The sequence below is a fragment of the Pan paniscus genome, chromosome 12 (assembly GCF_029289425.2).
Source record: "Pan paniscus chromosome 12, NHGRI_mPanPan1-v2.0_pri, whole genome shotgun sequence".
Lineage (NCBI taxonomy): Eukaryota > Metazoa > Chordata > Mammalia > Primates > Hominidae > Pan > Pan paniscus.
This window is the reverse complement of record NC_073261.2, coordinates 115,760,843-115,779,776: the sequence shown is the minus strand read 5'-3', so window position 1 is coordinate 115,779,776 and position 18,934 is coordinate 115,760,843. Positions and strand designations below refer to the sequence as shown.

At 47.0% G+C, this 18,934-nt stretch overlaps 1 protein-coding gene and 1 non-coding gene across 5 annotated transcripts in view; both read left to right on the top strand.

The window, feature by feature from the left end:
* Positions 1-18,934, top strand: part of ATP6V1C2 (ATPase H+ transporting V1 subunit C2) — a 91,968-nt gene that overhangs the window by 46,218 nt on the left and 26,816 nt on the right. For all 4 annotated transcript variants that reach the window (XM_034952610.3, XM_057301343.2, XM_057301342.2 and 1 more), the window contains one exon: positions 16,467-16,552. In XM_034952610.3, coding sequence (XP_034808501.1) covers positions 16,467-16,552 — 86 coding nt within the window. The remainder of the gene's footprint in view (positions 1-16,466; positions 16,553-18,934) is intronic.
* Positions 6,722-6,786, top strand: LOC112438962 (U7 small nuclear RNA). Its single transcript, XR_003027274.1, has one exon. It is a non-coding gene; the product is annotated as a U7 small nuclear RNA (small nuclear RNA).

The window sequence follows — 18,934 nt, the reverse complement described above, 5'->3', positions numbered from 1 at the left end:
GAGCAACACTATCAATGAGTGTCGTATTTGCTATTTCATGTTTTTATACTTCAGGCACTTTGCTGCCCTTACGGGATACAGAAAGGTCTGTGACAGTTTGTTTGTTTGTTTTTGGAGACACAGTCTCACTCTGTCACCCAGGCTGGAGTGAAGTGGCGCAATCTCTCTCGGCTCACTGCAACCTTTGCCTTCCGGGTTCAAGCGATTCTCCTGCCTCAGCCTCCGAGTAGCTGGGACTACAGGCACCCACCACCAGGCCCAGCTATTTTTTATATTTTTAGTACAGATGGGGTTTTGCCACATTGGCCAGGTTGGTCTCGAACTCCTGACCTCAAGTGATCCTGCCTTGGCCTCCCAAAATGCTGAGATTACAGGTGTGAGCCCCGGCGCCTGGCCATCTATGACAGTTACAACTCCTCGAAGGCTGCCCCTTTGTTCCTCTCTAGCGCTTCTGTGTGCAGTATATTGTCTTGAATTCCGTGCTGCCTGATGGTTTGTCACATCTCTATTTTGGTAACTGCCATGGATGGATAAATGAGAATATTGTTGTTTGAAGAGTTAAGACATTTGTGTTAGATCATGTAGCTGCCTAGTGTCAGGCCTTCACCTGGTCATCCTGACTGCCTGGTCTGTCCTTGCTCTGTGGTAGGCCCCTCACAGGTGGCAGTAGCTCTCCTTTGCCTCCCCTGCCTTGATTTTCAGTTTAGGCCCAGCTGGGATGGTCTTCAGTATCTGCCAGGCTTCCCCCAGCTCCCAGCAGCTCTTAGCAAACCAGAAGTCCAGCCAGCAGGAGAGGAAGGAATGTTGGCTGGCCACTTTAGGTACAACATGCGGGAGTAAGGGTCAGCTCGAGGCAATGTTGTGAAATCCCGAAATCATTCTTGGGAGGTTAAATTTAATGTAAGGCATTTCCATCTTGGACCCTGCCCCAGTCCTTCAGACCCACAGCTCCATTGTTCCCCAGGTCTCAGCAAGGCCTTTTTCACTTAACACCGTGTTGGTGCTCATCACAGCCCCAGTAAATGGCAGCCATTTGGACGTTCCTTATTTTCACGAGCTTCAGGGGCAACCTCCCATTGTCCTTTTTGGATGTTCTTTTTGCATTAGCTTCATGTCCAAAGTTGGTATCATTCTCAACAGCTTCCATTTGTGCAGCCTTCTGCCTAGGGTTCGTTCCCATCTCAGTCAAAGGCTCCAGCGACTTAAGCGCCTGGTGCTCAAGCAGACAGTCTGGGCACCAACTCCCTGTCCAGCCCTCCACAGGAGACGCCAGTAAGGACGGAGTCCTGTGGGCTCCACCTCCAAAATCTGTCCCATATCCACCCACTTCTCAGCATGTCCATCGAAGCCACCTTCATTGCGTTCCTGTGTTTTTGCAACAGACTCAGTTGTCTCCCATTCCCTTTCATTCATTCGCCCCACAGCAGCCAGAGTGATCTTTTTAAAAGCACCCTATCACAGATCACCTGGGGTCGGAAGTTGGAGACCGGCCTGACCAACATGGAGAAACCCCATCTCTACTAAAAATAGAAAAAATTAGCTGGGCATCGTGGCGCATGCCTGTAATCCCAGCTACTCGGGAGGCTGAGGCAGGAGAATCGCTTGAACCCGGGAGATGGAGGTTGCGGTGAGCCGAGATCTCGCCATGGCACTCCAGCCTGGGCAATAAGAGCAAAACTCCGTCTCAAAAATAAATAAATAAATAAATAAATAAATAAATAAATAAAAGCACCGTATCACATGGCTCTCCTGCATGAAACCCTCCATGGCTTTTCTGTGCCCTCAATGCAAAATTCTTACTTGCGACCCTCGCTTCCAGACCCCTGGCTTCCTGACTAGCTAGACTTCCTGACCCCTAGCTAGACTTCCTGACTAGCTGGTCAGGCCCCAGGGTACTCCTCTCCAGCCACCCTGGCTCCATCCTGCCTTGGTCCTATGCCTGGACGATCCCCCACCCACCACCCCAGCCTAGCAGGGCAGGCTTCTTCTTATCGACCCGATCCCAGAGGACTGCTCACCCAGAAGACTTCTCCAGACTACCAGCCAGCCTGGTCCCTCTAGGTGACCCTGTTTTAATTATCTGCATTCCACAGCCCACTATTAAAGCCCACTGTATAAGTTATCTTTGCCTTTTTGGGGGTATTAATTTTGTAATTAATATCCTTGCATAACTCATTGTGTAAATTTTTGATTATTTTAAAGTTGCATGGAGATGTTTAAATAAAACTTTACCAATGGTCGGGCACAGTGGCTCATGCCTGTAATCCCAGCAGTTTAGGAGGCCGAGGCAGGCGGATCACTTGAAGTTAGGAGTTCAAGACCAGCCTGGCCAACATGGTGAAACCTCGTCTCTACTAAAAATACAAAAAAATTTGCTGGGCTTGGTGGTGGGCACCTGTAATTCAAGCTACTTGGGAGGCTGAGGCAGGAGAATCACTTAAACCCAGGAGGCAGAGGTTGCAGTGAGCTGAGATCACGCCTCTGCACTCCAGCCTGAGTGACAGAGTGAGACTCCATCTCAAAAAAAAAAAAGAAAGTTGCATGCCCAGAAGTGGAATTACTGGTATAATGGATATAGACATATTGAAAGCTGTTTGTACATACTACTAACTTGTTTTCCAATGAAGTTAGAAGAAGTGCCCTTTTATCACACCCCATCTATTAATAAGTGCTTTTAAGAAGCTTGGTTCGTGTACCTGGCAGGATGATGTGTGATTGTTTTAATGTGCATTTCTTGGATTTCCAGTGAGAGTAAACATATTTTCAAGAGCTTATCAGCCATTGTACTCCTATTTGTGTGACTGGGCTGTTCCTGGCCTTGCTCCTGCATCCCCTGGGCTGGGCTGCAGGTTGCACAACTCCAGGGGAAGCCCTTCACTTTGTATGTGCTGGAACTCTGCTCCGAGAGCATGAAGGACCTGCAATTGTTCTCAGTGGCTAAGCTGCTTGGTGGATTGACTTTGGCATAGTCTCCAGAACTTCAATGTGTGATGTTTCTTTCTATCCCAAATGCTTGGGGATTGCCCAGTGATTCCTAAAAGACTGTAGGCCCCAGGGGATTTCAGCAACACTTCTCTGGGAGCTGAGTTCAGGTCCTCCTTACCTGTTCCTTCCAAGGGGAAAACTTTCTTTTTCATTTTTTGAGACCAAATCTCACTCTTGTCGCCCAGGCTGGAGTGCAGTGGCGCTGTGTCAGCTCACTGCAACCTCTGCCTCCCGGGTTCAAGTGATTCTGCTGCCTCAGCCTCCCAAGTAGCTGGGATTATAGATGTGTGCCACCAGGCCCGGCTAATTTTTGCATTTTTAGTAGAGACGGGGTTTCACCATGTTGGCCGGGCTGGTCTCAAACTCCCGACCTCAAGTGATCCGCCCGCCTTGGCCTCCCAAAGTGCTGGGATTACAGGCGTGAGCCACCACACCCAGCTGAAATTGGCTTTTTGAAGAGGGTAGAGCATTACTGTCTGGACCGCATGTGGGTGACTCTATAATGCCAGCTTGGCCAATGAGAATTCCGTTCTTAGTGACAAGAGTAACTTTGCTGGGTGGCTCTACACAACTGTATGCGGAGGGGAGTCCCTCTAAAGAGCTAAAGATCAGCTCCTTATTTAAACTTCCAGTTTCTGTGAAGCCAAGTTGGAATTTAAAGCATGGTGTGTCTGTGGCCAGAGTCCCCAGGGGGAGCCTCCTAGTGAGCCTCACTGGACCTTTGTTTTTGTGAAAAGAAAATCACTTAATTGCTGTGGAGTCACATTTTCCTGGTGACTTTGCTGCAGGGCATGACGATTTCATTGTCCCTTGGTGGAGGAGGAAGTAGAGAGACAAAGGATGGGGTGAGGTGCCCAGGGGCTCCTGAGTCACCAGGGGAGGCAGGGAACAGGGTCCCCCTGGAAGCTTCTGGGCCTCCCCTCTCAGGTGTGGGGGCCCCTCCTGTGTGGCTGCAGGAGTGAGGCTAGGGCAGGTGGCCCCTCTCATCAAGGTACTCTGACAGTGGCCGGGCACTGGCAGGCCTGGGGTTTTGGGTTATCCAGAGCGGGCATGCTAGCACCTGCTTTCACGGATGGAGACTGGCTTTAGGGGACGGCTGGGGGTCAGGACCAGCTGACATGTGGCCACCAGTGAAGTGACCTGGGGCAAGCTTCTGGGCCTCTGTGCACTCCATTTCCTCAGCTCTAAGGGCCTTGGCTTTGTGTGTGGAGCATTCAGATATAAATCCTTAGTGGTTTTCTGGGGGCAAAGAGAAACTCCCAGATGCCCTCCCTCCGATCCTGCCGTGTAACCTGGTTGCGCTCTTCCCAGGCATCTGGGTTCTTCCCTCCTTCCCTCCTTCCCTCCTTCCCTCCTTCCCTCCTTCCCTCCTTCCCTCCTTCCCTCCTTCCCTCCTTCCCTCCTTCCCTCCTTCCCTCCTTCCCTCCTTCCCTCCTTCCCTCCTTCCTTCCTTCCTTCCTTCCTTCCTTCCTTCCTTCTCTCCTTCCTTCCATGGAGTCTCGCCCTGTGGCTTAGGCTGGAGTGCAATGGCATGATCTTGGCTCGCTGCAATCTCGCTTCCCGGGCTCAAGTGGTTCTCCTGCCTCAGCCTCCCGAGTAGCTGGGATTACAGGCACACACCACCACACCCAGCTAATTTTTATATTTTTAGTAGAGACAGGGTTTGGCCATGTTGTCCAGTCTGGTCTCCAACTCCTGACCTCAGGCGATCTGCCAACCTCGGCCTCCCAAAGTGCTGGGATTATAGGCGTGAGTCACCACGCCGGCCTTTCTGGGTAATTTCTGACAACCAAACAACTCTATCCTGCGTTTGCTAGAATTTTCCAGAAAATCCAGGGAGGGAGAAAGCCTTCTCTTTGGTGTTGCATAGACTTGCCCTCAGGATCCTCAGAACCTGTATCCACTACTCCTCAGCGGGAGAGCTGGAGGTGGGAGACCCAACCCTTCCTTCTACAAAGAAGGGAGCGGCCTGTGCAGTTTGCAGGGCAGAAACCCTGGAGACACTGTGTCTTAAGGCTACATAAGAATCTCCTCTGCTCGGGCCCTGCGATCTGCAGCCTCAAGTATTCACCTCCAATTCCAGCCCTCCTGCTGGAGTGCAAGGCTTCTAGGCACCCGCCGGCTGTTCCTCTCCCCATACCGCTGGACTGGAAGAGTCCTGGGGGCACTGCATGGCAGGAATGTCCTGGCTGTGGGTGCAGAAGAAGAGGAGACAGATCTCAGGAGCCCCCCTCACCGTTGGGATAGAAGCCCTTCAGCCATCCTCTACCCCAGGGACATTCTACCACCCCTGAACGCCTTGGGGTCCAGGGTTTAGAAATCAGCAGGGCTAAGAGGTGCCCCCATAGTGTTTGTGGAAAGGAAGGAAAGGGCACGTTCAGTACAGACCTGCCACAGGCAGATTTGTGAAGCTCCTGGGCGGCCCCTTCTCGCCTGATCCCCCACCGCAGCTTGCCTGTGTCTGGAGGCTGCCTGCCCAGCACCCAAAGGCCTCCAGTCCCTACCTGCCCTGCCTCACACCTGGGCAATGCCCCCCACTCCTCCCACTCCATCTTACCCAATTTCTTCCCTTGGGGATTCCCCAGATGACTGTCGAGGTAAGGGGCTGGGCCTGAGTAGCACGCCCTTGTCTTACTCCTTTATTTACTCACTGCTTTGTCTATTTGAATTACCATGATTGACTTTTTGTTTTTTGAAACAGGGTCTCACTCTGTTGCCCAGGCTGGACTGCAGTAATTCAATCACTCCTCACTGCAACCTGCCTCACCCTCCTGAGTTGCTGGGACTACAGGCACACCCCACTACCCATGGCTAATATTTATTTATATATATATTTATTTATTTGGTAGATACAGGGTCTCGCTATGTTGCTCAAGCTGATCTCGAACTCCTGGGCTCAAGTGATCCTCCTGTCTTGGCCTCCCAAAGTGCTGGGATTACAGGTGTGAGCCACCACACCTGATCTCATTCTTTTTTAGAGACTTCTTGGTGGTCCATTATATCAGATGGGTCCCTTGTTGATAAACATTGAAATGGCTTCCTGTCTTTTGTAATTACAAACCATTCTGCCACAAAATATGGTGTTTGTAGCACATGAGCCAGTATAGCAGAAGAATAAATTTCTGGAAGTTCAATGGCTCACACCTGTAATCCCAGCACTAGGGAGGCCAAGGCAGAAGGATGGCTTGAGCTCAGGAGTTGGAAACTAGCTTAGGCACCATAGGGACGCCCTGTCTGTACAAATAATAATAATAATAAATTAGACCGGCCGAGGTGGCTCACGCCTGTAATCCCAGCACTTTGGGAGGCCGAGGCGGGTGGATCACTTGAGGTCAGGAGCTCAAGACCAGCCTGGCTAACATGGTGAAACCCCATCTTTACTAAAAATACAAAAATTAGCCAGGCATGATGGCGGGCACCTATAATCCCAGCTACTCGAGAGGCTGAGGCAGGAGAATAGCTGGAACCCGGAGGCGGAGGTTGCAGTGAGCCAAGGTTGTACCACTGCACCCTAGCCTGGGCAACAGCGAGATTCTGTCTCAAAAAAAAAAAATAATAATAATAAATAAATAAATAAATAAAATTTAACCAGGCATGGTGGTGTGTGCCTGCAGTCCCAGCTACTTGGGAGGCTAAGGTAGGAAGGTCCCTTGAGCACAGGAGTTTGAGGCTGCAGCGGGCCGTGTAACGCCATTGCACTGCAGCCTGGGTGACAGAGTGTGACCCTGTCTCGAAGGAAAGAATACAGCTTTTTTAGAATTTGTCTAGGAGGTTTTCTGGTTTTCACCAGAACCAACCCTTGCCTCCAAATGTTTGATAGATACTCTAAAATTACTCTCTAGTGAGGCTGTACCAATCAACACCTCATCTCAGCAGTGCGTTGATGCTCCTGTTTCCCCAAGGACTGCCAATGCTGTATTAGGAGTTTTCTTTATACACTGAACTAATTGGTGTAAAAGATATTCCTGTGCAAGTGAGGTTGAGCTTTCTTCCTCACGCTTATGAGCTATTTGTTGATGCTCTTCTGTGAACCTATAGACGAGCATTTGACCAGGCCTCCTCACCTTTAATGCTGCAGATGTTTAACTTGGGGAAATTCTAGTATCTGACACTTGAACTACGTAAGGGGAAATTCTAGTATCTGACACTTGAACTACATAAACAGGTCTCACTGTTACAATAATTGTCCCCATGCTTGATGGGTTTTTTTTTCTCTTTTTCTTTTTTTTTTTTTTTGAGACAGAGTCTCACTCTGTTCCCAGGCTGGAGTGCAGTGGCGTGATCTCGGCTCACTGCAACCTCTGCCTCCTGGGTTCAAGCAATTCTCCTGCCTCTGCCTCCCAAGTAGCTGGGACTACAGGCGTGCGCCACCACGCCCAGCTAATTTTTTTGTATTTTTTGTAGAGATAGGGTTTCACCATGTTGGCCAGGATGGCCTCAATCTCTTGACCTCATGATCTGCCCACCTCAGCCTCCCAAAGTGCTGGGATTACAAGCATGAGCCATTGCACCCGGCCTATTTTTAAGAATATGGGTTTATTACTTTAAAATGTATTTTTATCATTTATTACCATTTGTTTATTTATTTCCTTTTTTTTTTTTTTTCTGAGACGGAATTTCATTCTTGTTGCCCAGGCTGGAGTGCAATGGCACAATCTCGGTTCATTGCAACCTTGCCTCCCGGGTTCAAGCAATTCTCCTGCCTCAGCCTCTCGAGTATCTGGGTGCCTGCCACCACACCCAGCTAATTTTTTTGTATTTTTAGGAGAGATGGGGTTTCACCATGTTGACCAGGCTCGTCTCGAACTCTTGACCTCAGGTGATCCACCCACCTCAACCTCCCAAAGTGCAGGGATTATAGGCATGAGCCACTGTGCCCAGCCTATTTGTTACCTTTTTAACCTTTTTTTTTTTTTTTCTTTAGACAGAGTCTCACTCTGTCGCCCAGGCTGGAGTGCAGTGGCACCATCTCAACTCACTGCAACCTCCACCTCCCTGATTCAAGTGATTCTCCTGCCTCAGCCTCCCAAGTAGCTGGGACTACACGCCCTGGTAATTTTTGTATTTTAAGTAGAGACGGGTTTTCACCATGTTGGCCAGGCTGGTCTCAAATTCCTGATCTCAAGTGATCCACCTACCTCTGCCTCCCAAAGTGCTGGGTTTACAGGCATGAGCCACCACGCCCGGCCAACCATTTTTAAGTGTACAGTTCAGTGGCGTTAAGTACGTTCACACTGCTGTTACAACCGTCACCACCCTCCACCCACAGGACTTTTTCCATTTTGAAGTCATTAAACAGTGACTCCTCCTTTCCTCCTCCCCCAGGCCCTGGCAACTACCTTTCTACTTTCTCTCTGTATGAATTAGGCTATTTTAGGTACCTCCTATGAATGAAATCATATAGTGTTTGACCTTTTCTGCCTGGCTTATTTTACTCAGCATGATGTCTTCAATGCCTTATAGCATGTCAGAATTCCCTTCCTTTTAAGGCTGACTAGTGCCTCATTGTATGGACACACCACATTCTATGTATCCACTCAGCCATTGATGGATGCTTGGGTCGCTCCCACCTTTTGGCTATTTTTGTTTGTTTGTTTTTGAGATGGAGTTTGTGACCTCCACCTCCTGGGTTTAAGCAATTCTCCTGCCTCAGCCTCCCGAGTAGCTGGAACTACAGGTGTGTGCCACCACACCCGGCTAATTTTTGTATTTTTAGTAGAGATGAGGTTTCACCATGTTGGCCAGGCTGTTCTCAAACTCCTGACCTCAAGTGATCTGCCCACCTTGGCCTCCCAACGTGCTGGGATTACAGGTGTGAGCCACTGAGCCCAGCCTTGGCTATTGTTAATAATGCTGCTATGTTTATTTTTATTAGTTATTTATTATTTATTTTGTTATGATTTACTATTTTATTTTCAGTTTCTCTTATTTCCTTTTTTTTTTCTTCTTTTTTCTTTTTTTTGAGACAGAGTCTCCCTCTGTCACCCATGCTGGAATGCAGTGGCGCAATCTCAGTCCACTGCAACCTCCGCCTCCCAGGTTCAAGCAATTCTCGTGCCTCAGCCTCCGAAGTAGCTGGGATTACAGGCGCCCACCAGCACGCCAGGCTAGTTTTTGTATTTTTAGTGAGATGTGGTTTCACCATGTCGACCAGGATGATCTTGATCTCTTGACCTCATGATCCACCCGCCTCGGCCTTCCAAAGTGCTGGGGTTACAGACATGAGCCACCCTGCCCAACCGTAGTTTCTTTTATTTTCTATTTGCAAAAGTAATATGTTTTTAACAAATTAAAACATAGCATTACATAAATTCATGGAAATTGCAGGTCTCCATTCTTGTATCCATGAAGATAATAGCCAGTGTCAACAGTTTGGTTTCTTTTCTTTTAGGATTGTTATTTAGGTATATACTGACATAATTTTTTTAAGTGGGGTTATATGCTTTACATGCCTAAATGCTTTATTTTGAACCAATTTCAAATTTCCAGAAAATATGAAAGACAATGAAAAGAATTCTCAGTCAGGTGCGGTGGCTTGCGCCTGCAATCCCAGCGCTTTGGGAGGCCAGGGCGGGTGGATCACTTGAGGTTGTGAGTTCCAGACCAGCCTGACCAACATGAAGAAACCCCGCCTCTACTAAAAATACAAAATTAGCCAGTCGTGGTGGTGCATGCCTGTAATCCCAGCTACTCGGGAGGCTGAGGCAGGAGAATTGCTTGAACCCGGGAGGTGGAGGTTGCAGTGAGCCGAGATCACGCCACTGCACTCAAGCTTGGGCAACAAGAGTGAAACTCAGTCTCAAAAAAAGAAAGAAAAAAAAGAAAAGAATTCTCATACTTTTCATATACTTTTACCTCATCTGCTTTCTCTCTGTTTTTGTCTCTGCTTCTGTCTTTTCTGTCTCTCTTTCTGAACTCTGAACTTCTTCAACAGTAAGTTACAGACATGATATTCCTTTACCTCTAAAAACTTTAGGGTGTATTTCTTAAAAATAAGGACATCCTCTTATATAACTTTAGTATGATGATCAAAATCAGGAATGCAATACTGGTACTCGGTCTACAGATTTCACTTGGATATCACCGCTTGTCTCAATAGTGTGCTTTCTAAGCTGGGGACAGTGGCACATTTCTGTAGTCTCAGCTACTCAGAAGGCTGAGGTGGGAGGATCACTTAAGGCCAGAAGTTTGAGACCAGTCTGGACCACACAGCAAGACACCATCTCTTTGAAACAAAAAAAAGCACACTTTCTACCGAAATAAAATGTCATATTTTCTCAGATAATAATAAAAACTGAGATGGCTTCCTGTCTTCTGTCATAAATTGTCATGTCTCTTTAGCCTTATTTAAACTGGAACACTTATGCAGACTTTTTGACTTTTTTTTTCTTTTTCTTTTTCATTTTTTGAAATGGTGTCTCGCTTTGTTACCCAGGCTGGAGTGCAGTGGCACAATCTTGGCTCACTGCAACCTCTGCCTCCCAGGCTCAAGCAATTTTCCTGCCTCAGCCTCAAAGCTTTCCAGCCTAAACCTGGAAGAGTTTAGGGTTTAGAGTAGCTGGTATTACAGGCATGCACCACTACGCCCGGCTAATTTTTGTATTTTTAGTAGAGATGGGGTTTAGCCATGTTGGCCTGGGTGGTCTCGAACTCCTGACCTCGTGGTCCACTTGCCTTGGCCTCCCAAAGTGCTGGGATTACAGGTGTGAGCCACTGCACCCAGTCTTTTTTACCTTGATGGCTCTGAGTTTTTTAAGTGTTTAGGTCAGTTATTTTGTAAAATGCTCCTTAATTTGAACTCGTGCTGCTTCCTCATGGCTAGACTGAGGTTATGCAGTTTTGGCAAAACACTGCAGAAGTGATGTTGTTTTCCTCAGTGCGTTGCAGGAGGCACACAGCATTGGTCTTTTCCATGTGTATGATGTTAACTTTGGTCACTTGACTAAGGCAGTATCTGCTTAAATTTTTTTTTTTAACAAGGTAAAAGATACAGTGAAATGTACGCATCTTAAGTGAACAGGCTGGAGAGTTTAGACAAATAAGTATCATCCATCAGTGTAACCAACATCCCAATCAAGGTCTTTATATATTGTTTACAGTGCTTTTTTAATTAAAAATATGGTTTGTCCATCTTTTATGGGTTAATATAAATTTTTTTCCTGGCATTTTACATAAAGCTGCCAGAGTTTACTTTAGACAAACATGGAAGAGCTAATTTCCATGGGCCTTGGAGAAGTGTAGATTTATGATCAATTTCTGCTTCTACCCTAGCTTACTGTGTAGGGTGACCTTTAGCTCTCTGAGTCTTAATTTTTTTCATCTCTAAAATGGGAATGTCACTTAGCTCAAAACTTTTTCTCAAGAATGGAGTCTTCTGGCTGGACACGGTGGCACACGCCTGTAATCCCAGCACTTTGGGAGGCCGAGTGGGTGGATTGCCTGAGGTCAGGAGTTCAAGACCAGCCTGGCCAACATGGTGACACCCTGTCTCTACTAAAAATACAAAAAATTAGCTGAGCATGGTGGCAGACACCTGTAATCCCAGCTACCAGGGAAGCTGAGGCAGGAGAATCACTTGAACCTGGGAGATGGAGGTTGCAGTGAGCCGAGATCCCACCATTGTACTCCCGCCTGGACAACAAGAGTGAAACTCCGTCTCAAAAAAAAAAAGAATGGAGTCTTCAAAACACCTAAAAAATTATATATATCAACAAATAAAATTTTTTAAAAGAGGCTGGGTATGGTGGCTCATGCCTGTAATCTTAGCACTTTGGGAAGCCGAGGCGGGAGAATCACTTGAGGCCAGGAGTTCAAGACCAGTCTGGGCAACATAGCAAGACCCTGGCCCTACCAAAAAAAAGTTTTTTTTAAATGAACAAGCCAGTAAAAAGCCGGCAAAATATATGAGCATGCTATCCACAGAAGAAGAAAATAGGCTTTTATAGAGTCAAACATGAGAAAAGATGTCCAGCCTCACTGATGATCAAAGAAATGCAAATCAAAGCAACAATGAGATATAATTTTTCAGATATCAGATTGGCAGAGATTAAAAAGATTCATAATACCTGTGTTGGCAAGGGTTTAGGGAAGCAGGCAGTCTCATGCACTGAGGTGTGAGTGTATACTGACTTTGTACATGTGTAGGGTAGTTTAGTCTTGCTTGTTAAAACTGTAAATGTTCATATTCTTAATTCCAGAAGTTGCTTTCTTAGCAACTTATTTTTTCTTTTTAAATGCACTTTTCTTTTTAAAAATGTATTTATTTGTTTTTTAACAAAGTTCAGTTTTCTGATCCAGGCAACTTATTTTTTATATATACCTGCACAAGTGAGCAAAATGTGTGTATTATTGTGACACCATATCAAAGTGCCAATAACTCAAATGTCCAATAGTAGAGAATTGGTTATGATACAGCTATGAAATGAAATACAGTACAGTAAATGAAAGGAATGAGGAGCCAGTCTTCTCCCGTGAAAAGGTGTTCACAACAAACTGTGGAGTGAAAAAAGTACATTTAACACAGTATCTAGACTCTTAGTTCCCTTTCAATGAGAAAAATTTTCTGATTAAGTAATACTGCAATTCACTGATGACCGTCGTTAATGATCACAGCTAAGTCCGGGCTGTTTGCATTACGTGGAACCAGGGCTTTTTCTAGCAGTAGAACTTCATAGACCATGTTATTCTGAGACGTTTCTGGTGTCATGTATATGCCTAAGGGCCACAATTCTATGTAGTTAAAGACTTCACAGAAGGGCACGTGTGATGGCACATGCCTATAATCTCAGCACTTTGGGAGGCCGAGGCAGGTGGATTGCTTGAGCTCAGGGGTTTGAGACCAGGCTGGGCAGCATGGTGAAATCCTGTCTCTACCAAAAATACAAAAATTAGCAGGGCATGGTGACGGGTGCCTATAGTCCAGCTACTCAGGAGGCTGAGGCAGAAGGATCACTTGAACCTGGAAGGTGGAGGTTGCAGTGAGCCGAGATAGCACCATTGCACTCCAGCCTGGGCGACAGGGTGAGACCCTGTCTCAAAAACGAAAAGCAAAAACAAAACAAAACAAAAACTTCATAGAGGCTAGGACAAGGAGCACTAAACAGTCATTAGCAAAATGATGAGTGAGTTCTCTTTTTAGGTCTGTTAGGACAGAAACAAGTAGGGGTGCCAGAATTCATTGATTCATTCAGCAGACGTTGCTGAGCAGCTGCTGTGAGTCAGGCACTGTGGTAGGTGCTGGATTTATGTAAACAAATAACTACTCAAAATATTACAGGGGATGTGGTGATAGGAGACAGCAACTCCCACAGGTTGCTGTAAGGATAAAAGAGGAACCGTTGGTAGCTTTAAAATAGGAGCTCCGAAAGAGCAGGGACTTTGTTTTGTCCATGACATTTTAGAACAGTGCTTGGCGCATAGTAGTTGTTAGTGCTTGGTACATAGTAGTTGTTAGTGCTTGGTGCATAGTAGTTGTTTGATATATGAAATTTGCTAAACAAATGAACCAATGAATTTATGGAGTCAGGGTCCCAACAGATAACAGAAGATGCACTTGCAAATTATGCCAGAGATCATTTGAGGAGGGGCTCATTATAGGGAGACAGAGTTATGTGTGGGCTATAGGAGAATCGCAGGAACCCAGGCTGGTGGAGAGACATTGTCACAACCCCTAGGCTGGCAGGGACAAGAGGATTGAGGTCACTGGAACTGGGAGGGAACCAGACTCTCCCTCCTTCTGATCTCCTGCCAAATCTACCCAGGAGTCATGGGGCAGAGAACCCAAAACAGTCCACCCAGGTTGCCTAGAGCATATCTCAAGGTGTCTCTTGCAGACTCTGATACCTCACAATGGTATCAGGCACCAAACTCCATGAAGAATCCTGTGAGATAAGGAGTATCATCCCCATTTTACAGCTGAAAACTGTAAAAATGTAAAAACATTTTACAGACGAAACTGAGATTAGTTAGGTAACTTACCTGAGGTTATAATCAGTAAGACGCTATTAACTACTGTTCTAAGAAATGCCATCACACGGATGGAGATTTAATCCCAGGATGGGCTACAGTGACGGTAAAGATAGCAGTGTGGCCTGGTGGCCGAGAGCCTCACTTTTGGGGTCCACATAACGACTGGATAGTTGGAAGGGATGGGGCACATTACTTCTCTGGGCCTCAGTTTCTCCATCTGTAAAATGAGATGATACCCAACTTTTGGGAATTTTTACGAGGATTAAATGAGGCAATGATTATAGAATGTTTGATACTTGCTCGACTCCACTAAATAATAGGTGATATCAAAAGAAGACCTTAACTCTGTCTGGCTGGGCGCAGTGACTCATGCCTGTAATCTCAGCACTTTGGGAGGCTGAGGCCTGAGGATCGCTTTAGCCCTGGAGTTCGAGACCAGCTTAGGCAATATGGTAAGACCTTGTCTCTACAAAAAAATTTAGAAATGAGGTGGAGGATCACTTGAGTCTGGGAGGTCAAGGCTGCAATGAGCCGTGATCATACCACTGTATTCCCATCCTACCTGGGTGACAGAGTGACATCCTGCCTCAAAAAAAAAAAAAAAAAAAAAAAAAAAAAAAAAAAAAAAAAACCTTGACTCACATAAACCATGCAAGTGTTAAGCCTTTGGAAATATGCCAGAATATGAAATGTGTTCCCTCTTGGGTGGGGGAGTATGGTTGTTCAATTTTTGTTAACTACTTTATACTTGTATTTTTCCATTTTTGACCATAAACACATGACTCTGGGAGTCAGGAAAGCAAGTTGCTACCTCTCCCTCCTTCCTTTGCTTTTATCAGGGTGTCCCGTGTCCCTGCCTCTGTTTTCTGTGTTGGGCCCTAGGTCTCTGGGCTCCGGTCCGAGTGGCTGGGGTGGCCAGCGTCTGCAGCAGTGGAAGACCTTGTACTCCATGTAGGATTCAGTGACTTGAGTCCGCTCCTCCTGCAAACACCACCTCCCTCCTGAGGGCGGGGAGAATGTGGAGAGAGAGCCTGAGGCAATGATTTGGATCATCATAACTTTCAGACTTTGATCCTAGTTTGACTTGTTTTCCAACTGGAGTTCTAATGGCTTAGCCTTCTGGAGCAGACTCTCCTTGCTACCAGATGATTGGTTATGTCAATATTCATCATAATCCTGTAAAATGAGTATCATCCACATTTTATAGGTAATAGAACCGAGGCTCAAAGTAATTACATCAATTTAGCTAAAATCGGCAGGGTGTGATGACTCACACCTGTAATCCCAGCACTTTGGGAGGCCAAGGCAGGTGGATCACTTGAGGTCAGGAGTTCGAGATTAGCCTGGCCAACATGGCAAAACCCCGTCTCTACTAAAAATACAAAAATTAGCTGGGTGTGGTGGTGGGCCTCTGTAATCCCCGCTACTTGGGAGGCTGAGGAGGGAGAATCACTTGAACCCGGGAGGCGGAGGTTGCAGTGAGTCGAGATTGCACTGCTACACTCCAGCCTGGGTGACAGAGCAAGACTCTGTCTCCAAAAAAAGGAAAAAAGAAAAATTGGCTAAAATCCTACATTTGGTAATTGGCAGAGTTGTGGCCAATTTGAGCCCTTTTGCCTTCAAATGCTGTACTTTCTGAAGCCTTCAGTGTGTTTTTCAGAGACAAAAAGTTTTAATGTTCTAATTGTAAAAGCAATATCTGATTATAATTGGAAAATATGTAAAGTAGGAAAAACACTTTCACGTCGTCGTAGCCAGTGCCCATACTGCCTGTAGGAGTTTGTATCTTGGTATTTTTCCAACGTTATAATACACGCCTTGTTCCACAGTATTAGGAATTCTTTGAAGCTTTATATTCAATGGCTCTCTAATAATCCCTCAGCTGGATATACCATCATTTACTTAAATAATTTCTTATTGTCGGACCTTCCAGCTGTCTCCAATTCTTTACTGTCAGCAGCGTGCTGCGAAGAACATCGTTTTATTCAGAAAGCTTTTTCTGTTTGTCCCATTTCCTTAAGATAGCTTCCCAGAAGTGGAATTACTGGTTCAAAGGCTATTAGCATTTTTTTTTTTTTTTTTGAGACGGGGTCTTACACTGTCACCCACGCTGGAGTGCAGTGGTGCAATCTCAGCTCACGGCAACCTCCACCTCCTGGGCTCAAGTGATTCTCCTGCCTCGGCCTCCCAAGTAGCTGGGACTACGGCGCCCACCACCATGCCTGGCTAATTTTTGTATTTTTAGTAGAGACGGGGTTTCACCATGTTGGCCAGGATGGTCTCGATCTCTTGACCTAGTGATCCGCCTGCCTTGGCCTCCCAAAGTGCTGGGATGGGATTACAGGTGTGACCCACTGTGCCCGGCCGCTATTGGCATTTTAACCCGCTTCATACATCTTGCCAAATTATTCCCCCAAAGGGTGTCACCAGCTACTTTTCCTGCCAGCAGCATGTGACAGTATTTTGAGGACAGCTTCCTACTGTAACCAGCTCTTTTTCTTCTCTCTCCAAAGCCTCATAAGGAGAATGGCTCAGAGCGTGGTGGAAGTCATGGAGGACTCAAAGGGGAAGGTCCAGGAGCACCTCCTGGCAAACGGAGGTAGGTAGGGCGGCCCTCTGATGTGGAGCACAGTCTCCCCGCTCCCTCTAGACCAGAGTCGCCCTTGCTGTGGCCACACAGCAATCACCGAGATGGCCCAGGTCTCAGTGGACGCTCTGGATTGACACATTGGGCAGAGGCTCTGCACTCACTTTTATTTATTTATATTATTATTATTTTGAGACAGAGTCTCCCTCTGTTGCCCAGGCTGGAGTGTGGTGCAATCTTGGCTCACTGCAACCTCCGCCGCCCGGGTTCAAGCGATTCTCCTGTCTCAGCCTCCTGAGTAGCTGGGACTACAGGCACCCACCGCCACGCCTGGCTAATTTTTGTATTTTTAGTAGAGATGGAGTTTCACCATGTTGGCCAGGCTGGCCTCAAGCTCCCAACCTCAAGTGATCTGCCCACCTCAGCCTCCCAAAGTACTGTGATTACAGGCGTGAGCTACCACGCCCGGCCAATTTTTATTATGATAATTTTCTTTTCTTTTCTTTTCTTTTTTTTGAGATGGAGTCTCGCTTGTCACCCAGGATGGAGTGCAGTGGCGCAATCTCGGCTCGCTGCAAGCTCCGCCTTCCGGGTTCACGCCATTCTCCAGCCTCAGCCTCCCAAGTAGCTGGGACTACAGGCACCCGCCACCACACCCAGCTAATATTTTGTGTGTGTGTTTTTAGTAGAGATGGGGTTTCACCATATTAGCCAGGATGGTCTCGATCTCCTGACCTTGTGTCTGCCCACCTCGGCCTCCCAAAGTGCTGGGATTACAGGCGTGAGCCACCGCGCCCGGCCTATTATGATTATTTTCTGAGACGTGGTCTTGCCCAGGCTGGAGTGCAGTGGTGTGATCATAGCTCACTGCATAACCTCTCAGGCTCAAGGGGTCCTCCCACCTCAGCCTCTCGCTCACCAACACACCTGGCTAATATATATAGATATATTTTTTGAGACGGAGTTTTTCTCTTATTGCCCAGGCTGGAGTGCAATGGCACAATCTCGGCTCACCGCAACCTCCCCCTCCCAGATTCAAGCGATTCTCCCGCGCTCAAGTGATTCTCCCACTTCAGCCTCCCGAGTAGCTGGGATTACAGGCATATGCCGCCATGTCCAGCTAGTTTTGTATTTTTAGTAGAGACGGGGTTTCTCCATGTTGGTCAGGCTGGTCTCAAACTCCTGACCTCAGGTGATCCGCCCGCCCTGGTCTCCCAAAGTGCTGGGATGACAGGCGTGAGCCACCGTGCCTGGCCACACCTGGCTAATATTTTTTATTTTTTGTAGAGATGGGGTCTCGCAATGTCGCCCAGGCTGGTCTTAAACTCCTGGGCTCAAGCGATCCTCCTGCCTTGGCCTCCCAAAGTGCTGGGATTCCAGGTGTGAGCCACTGTTCCTGGCTGGTGCACTGCTTTTAGCTCATCAGCACTGCTAGGTTTGGAAGTTGTTCCCCTTCATAAATTCACGGCTCTGCAGTTCCGCCTCTACTCTAACCAGCTGGTGAACTCCTGAGAGTGCTGCAGATAAACACAGGGTCCAGGGAGCTCAGCCCGGCTCCTACTGTTTGCCCCTCCACCCTCTCCAGAGCCACCACTCTCCCCACCTGGGCAATTCTGCCTCCTTACCTCACCCTCACCGATTTATCCCCTTGCCCAAATCAGGTATGAGAAATGCCTTCCTGTGCTGAGGAAGGCCTCCAGCCAGGCTTCAATTGCCGTCCAGTAAAAAGAACAGAGGCTGCACCCGGAAGGCTTCCTGCAGTGCAGTCACGTTGGGAATGTCTGCCTCGTTCGTGCTGACGGGACGAACCTTTAGATTCCAGTGATGTTTTGGCCCATTAACTGTGTACATACTATTTCAGTGCCTTTAAAGTGTGCAAGGCAAAACCTTTGAGACTTTGGAAACTTTAGAATTAAATGTTTAAATATCTGTAGAGATAATTAAACTTACATGATTCTATGCATATATATTGAAAATGAGAGTAGAGATTATACTGGGCCAGTGTGGTGGCTCACGCCTGTAATCCCATCACTTTAGGAGGCCGAGGCAGGCAGATCACCTGAGGTCAGGAGTTCAAAACCAGCCCAGCCAACATGGTGAAACCCCATCTCTACTAAAAATACAGAAAAAATTAGCTGGGCGTAGTGGTGCACACCTGTAATCCCAGCTACTTGGGAGGCTGGGGGAGGAGAATTGCTTGAACCCGGGAGGCAGAGGTTGCTGTGAGCCGAGATCGCACCATTGCATTCCAGCCTGGGTGACAGAGTGAGACTCTGTCTCAAAACAAACAAAAAACAACAATAGATAATACTGTATTTTTACGGTACCTTTTCCATGTTTAGAAATATTTAGATATATTGCTGGGCGCAGTGGCTCACACCTGTAATCCCAGCA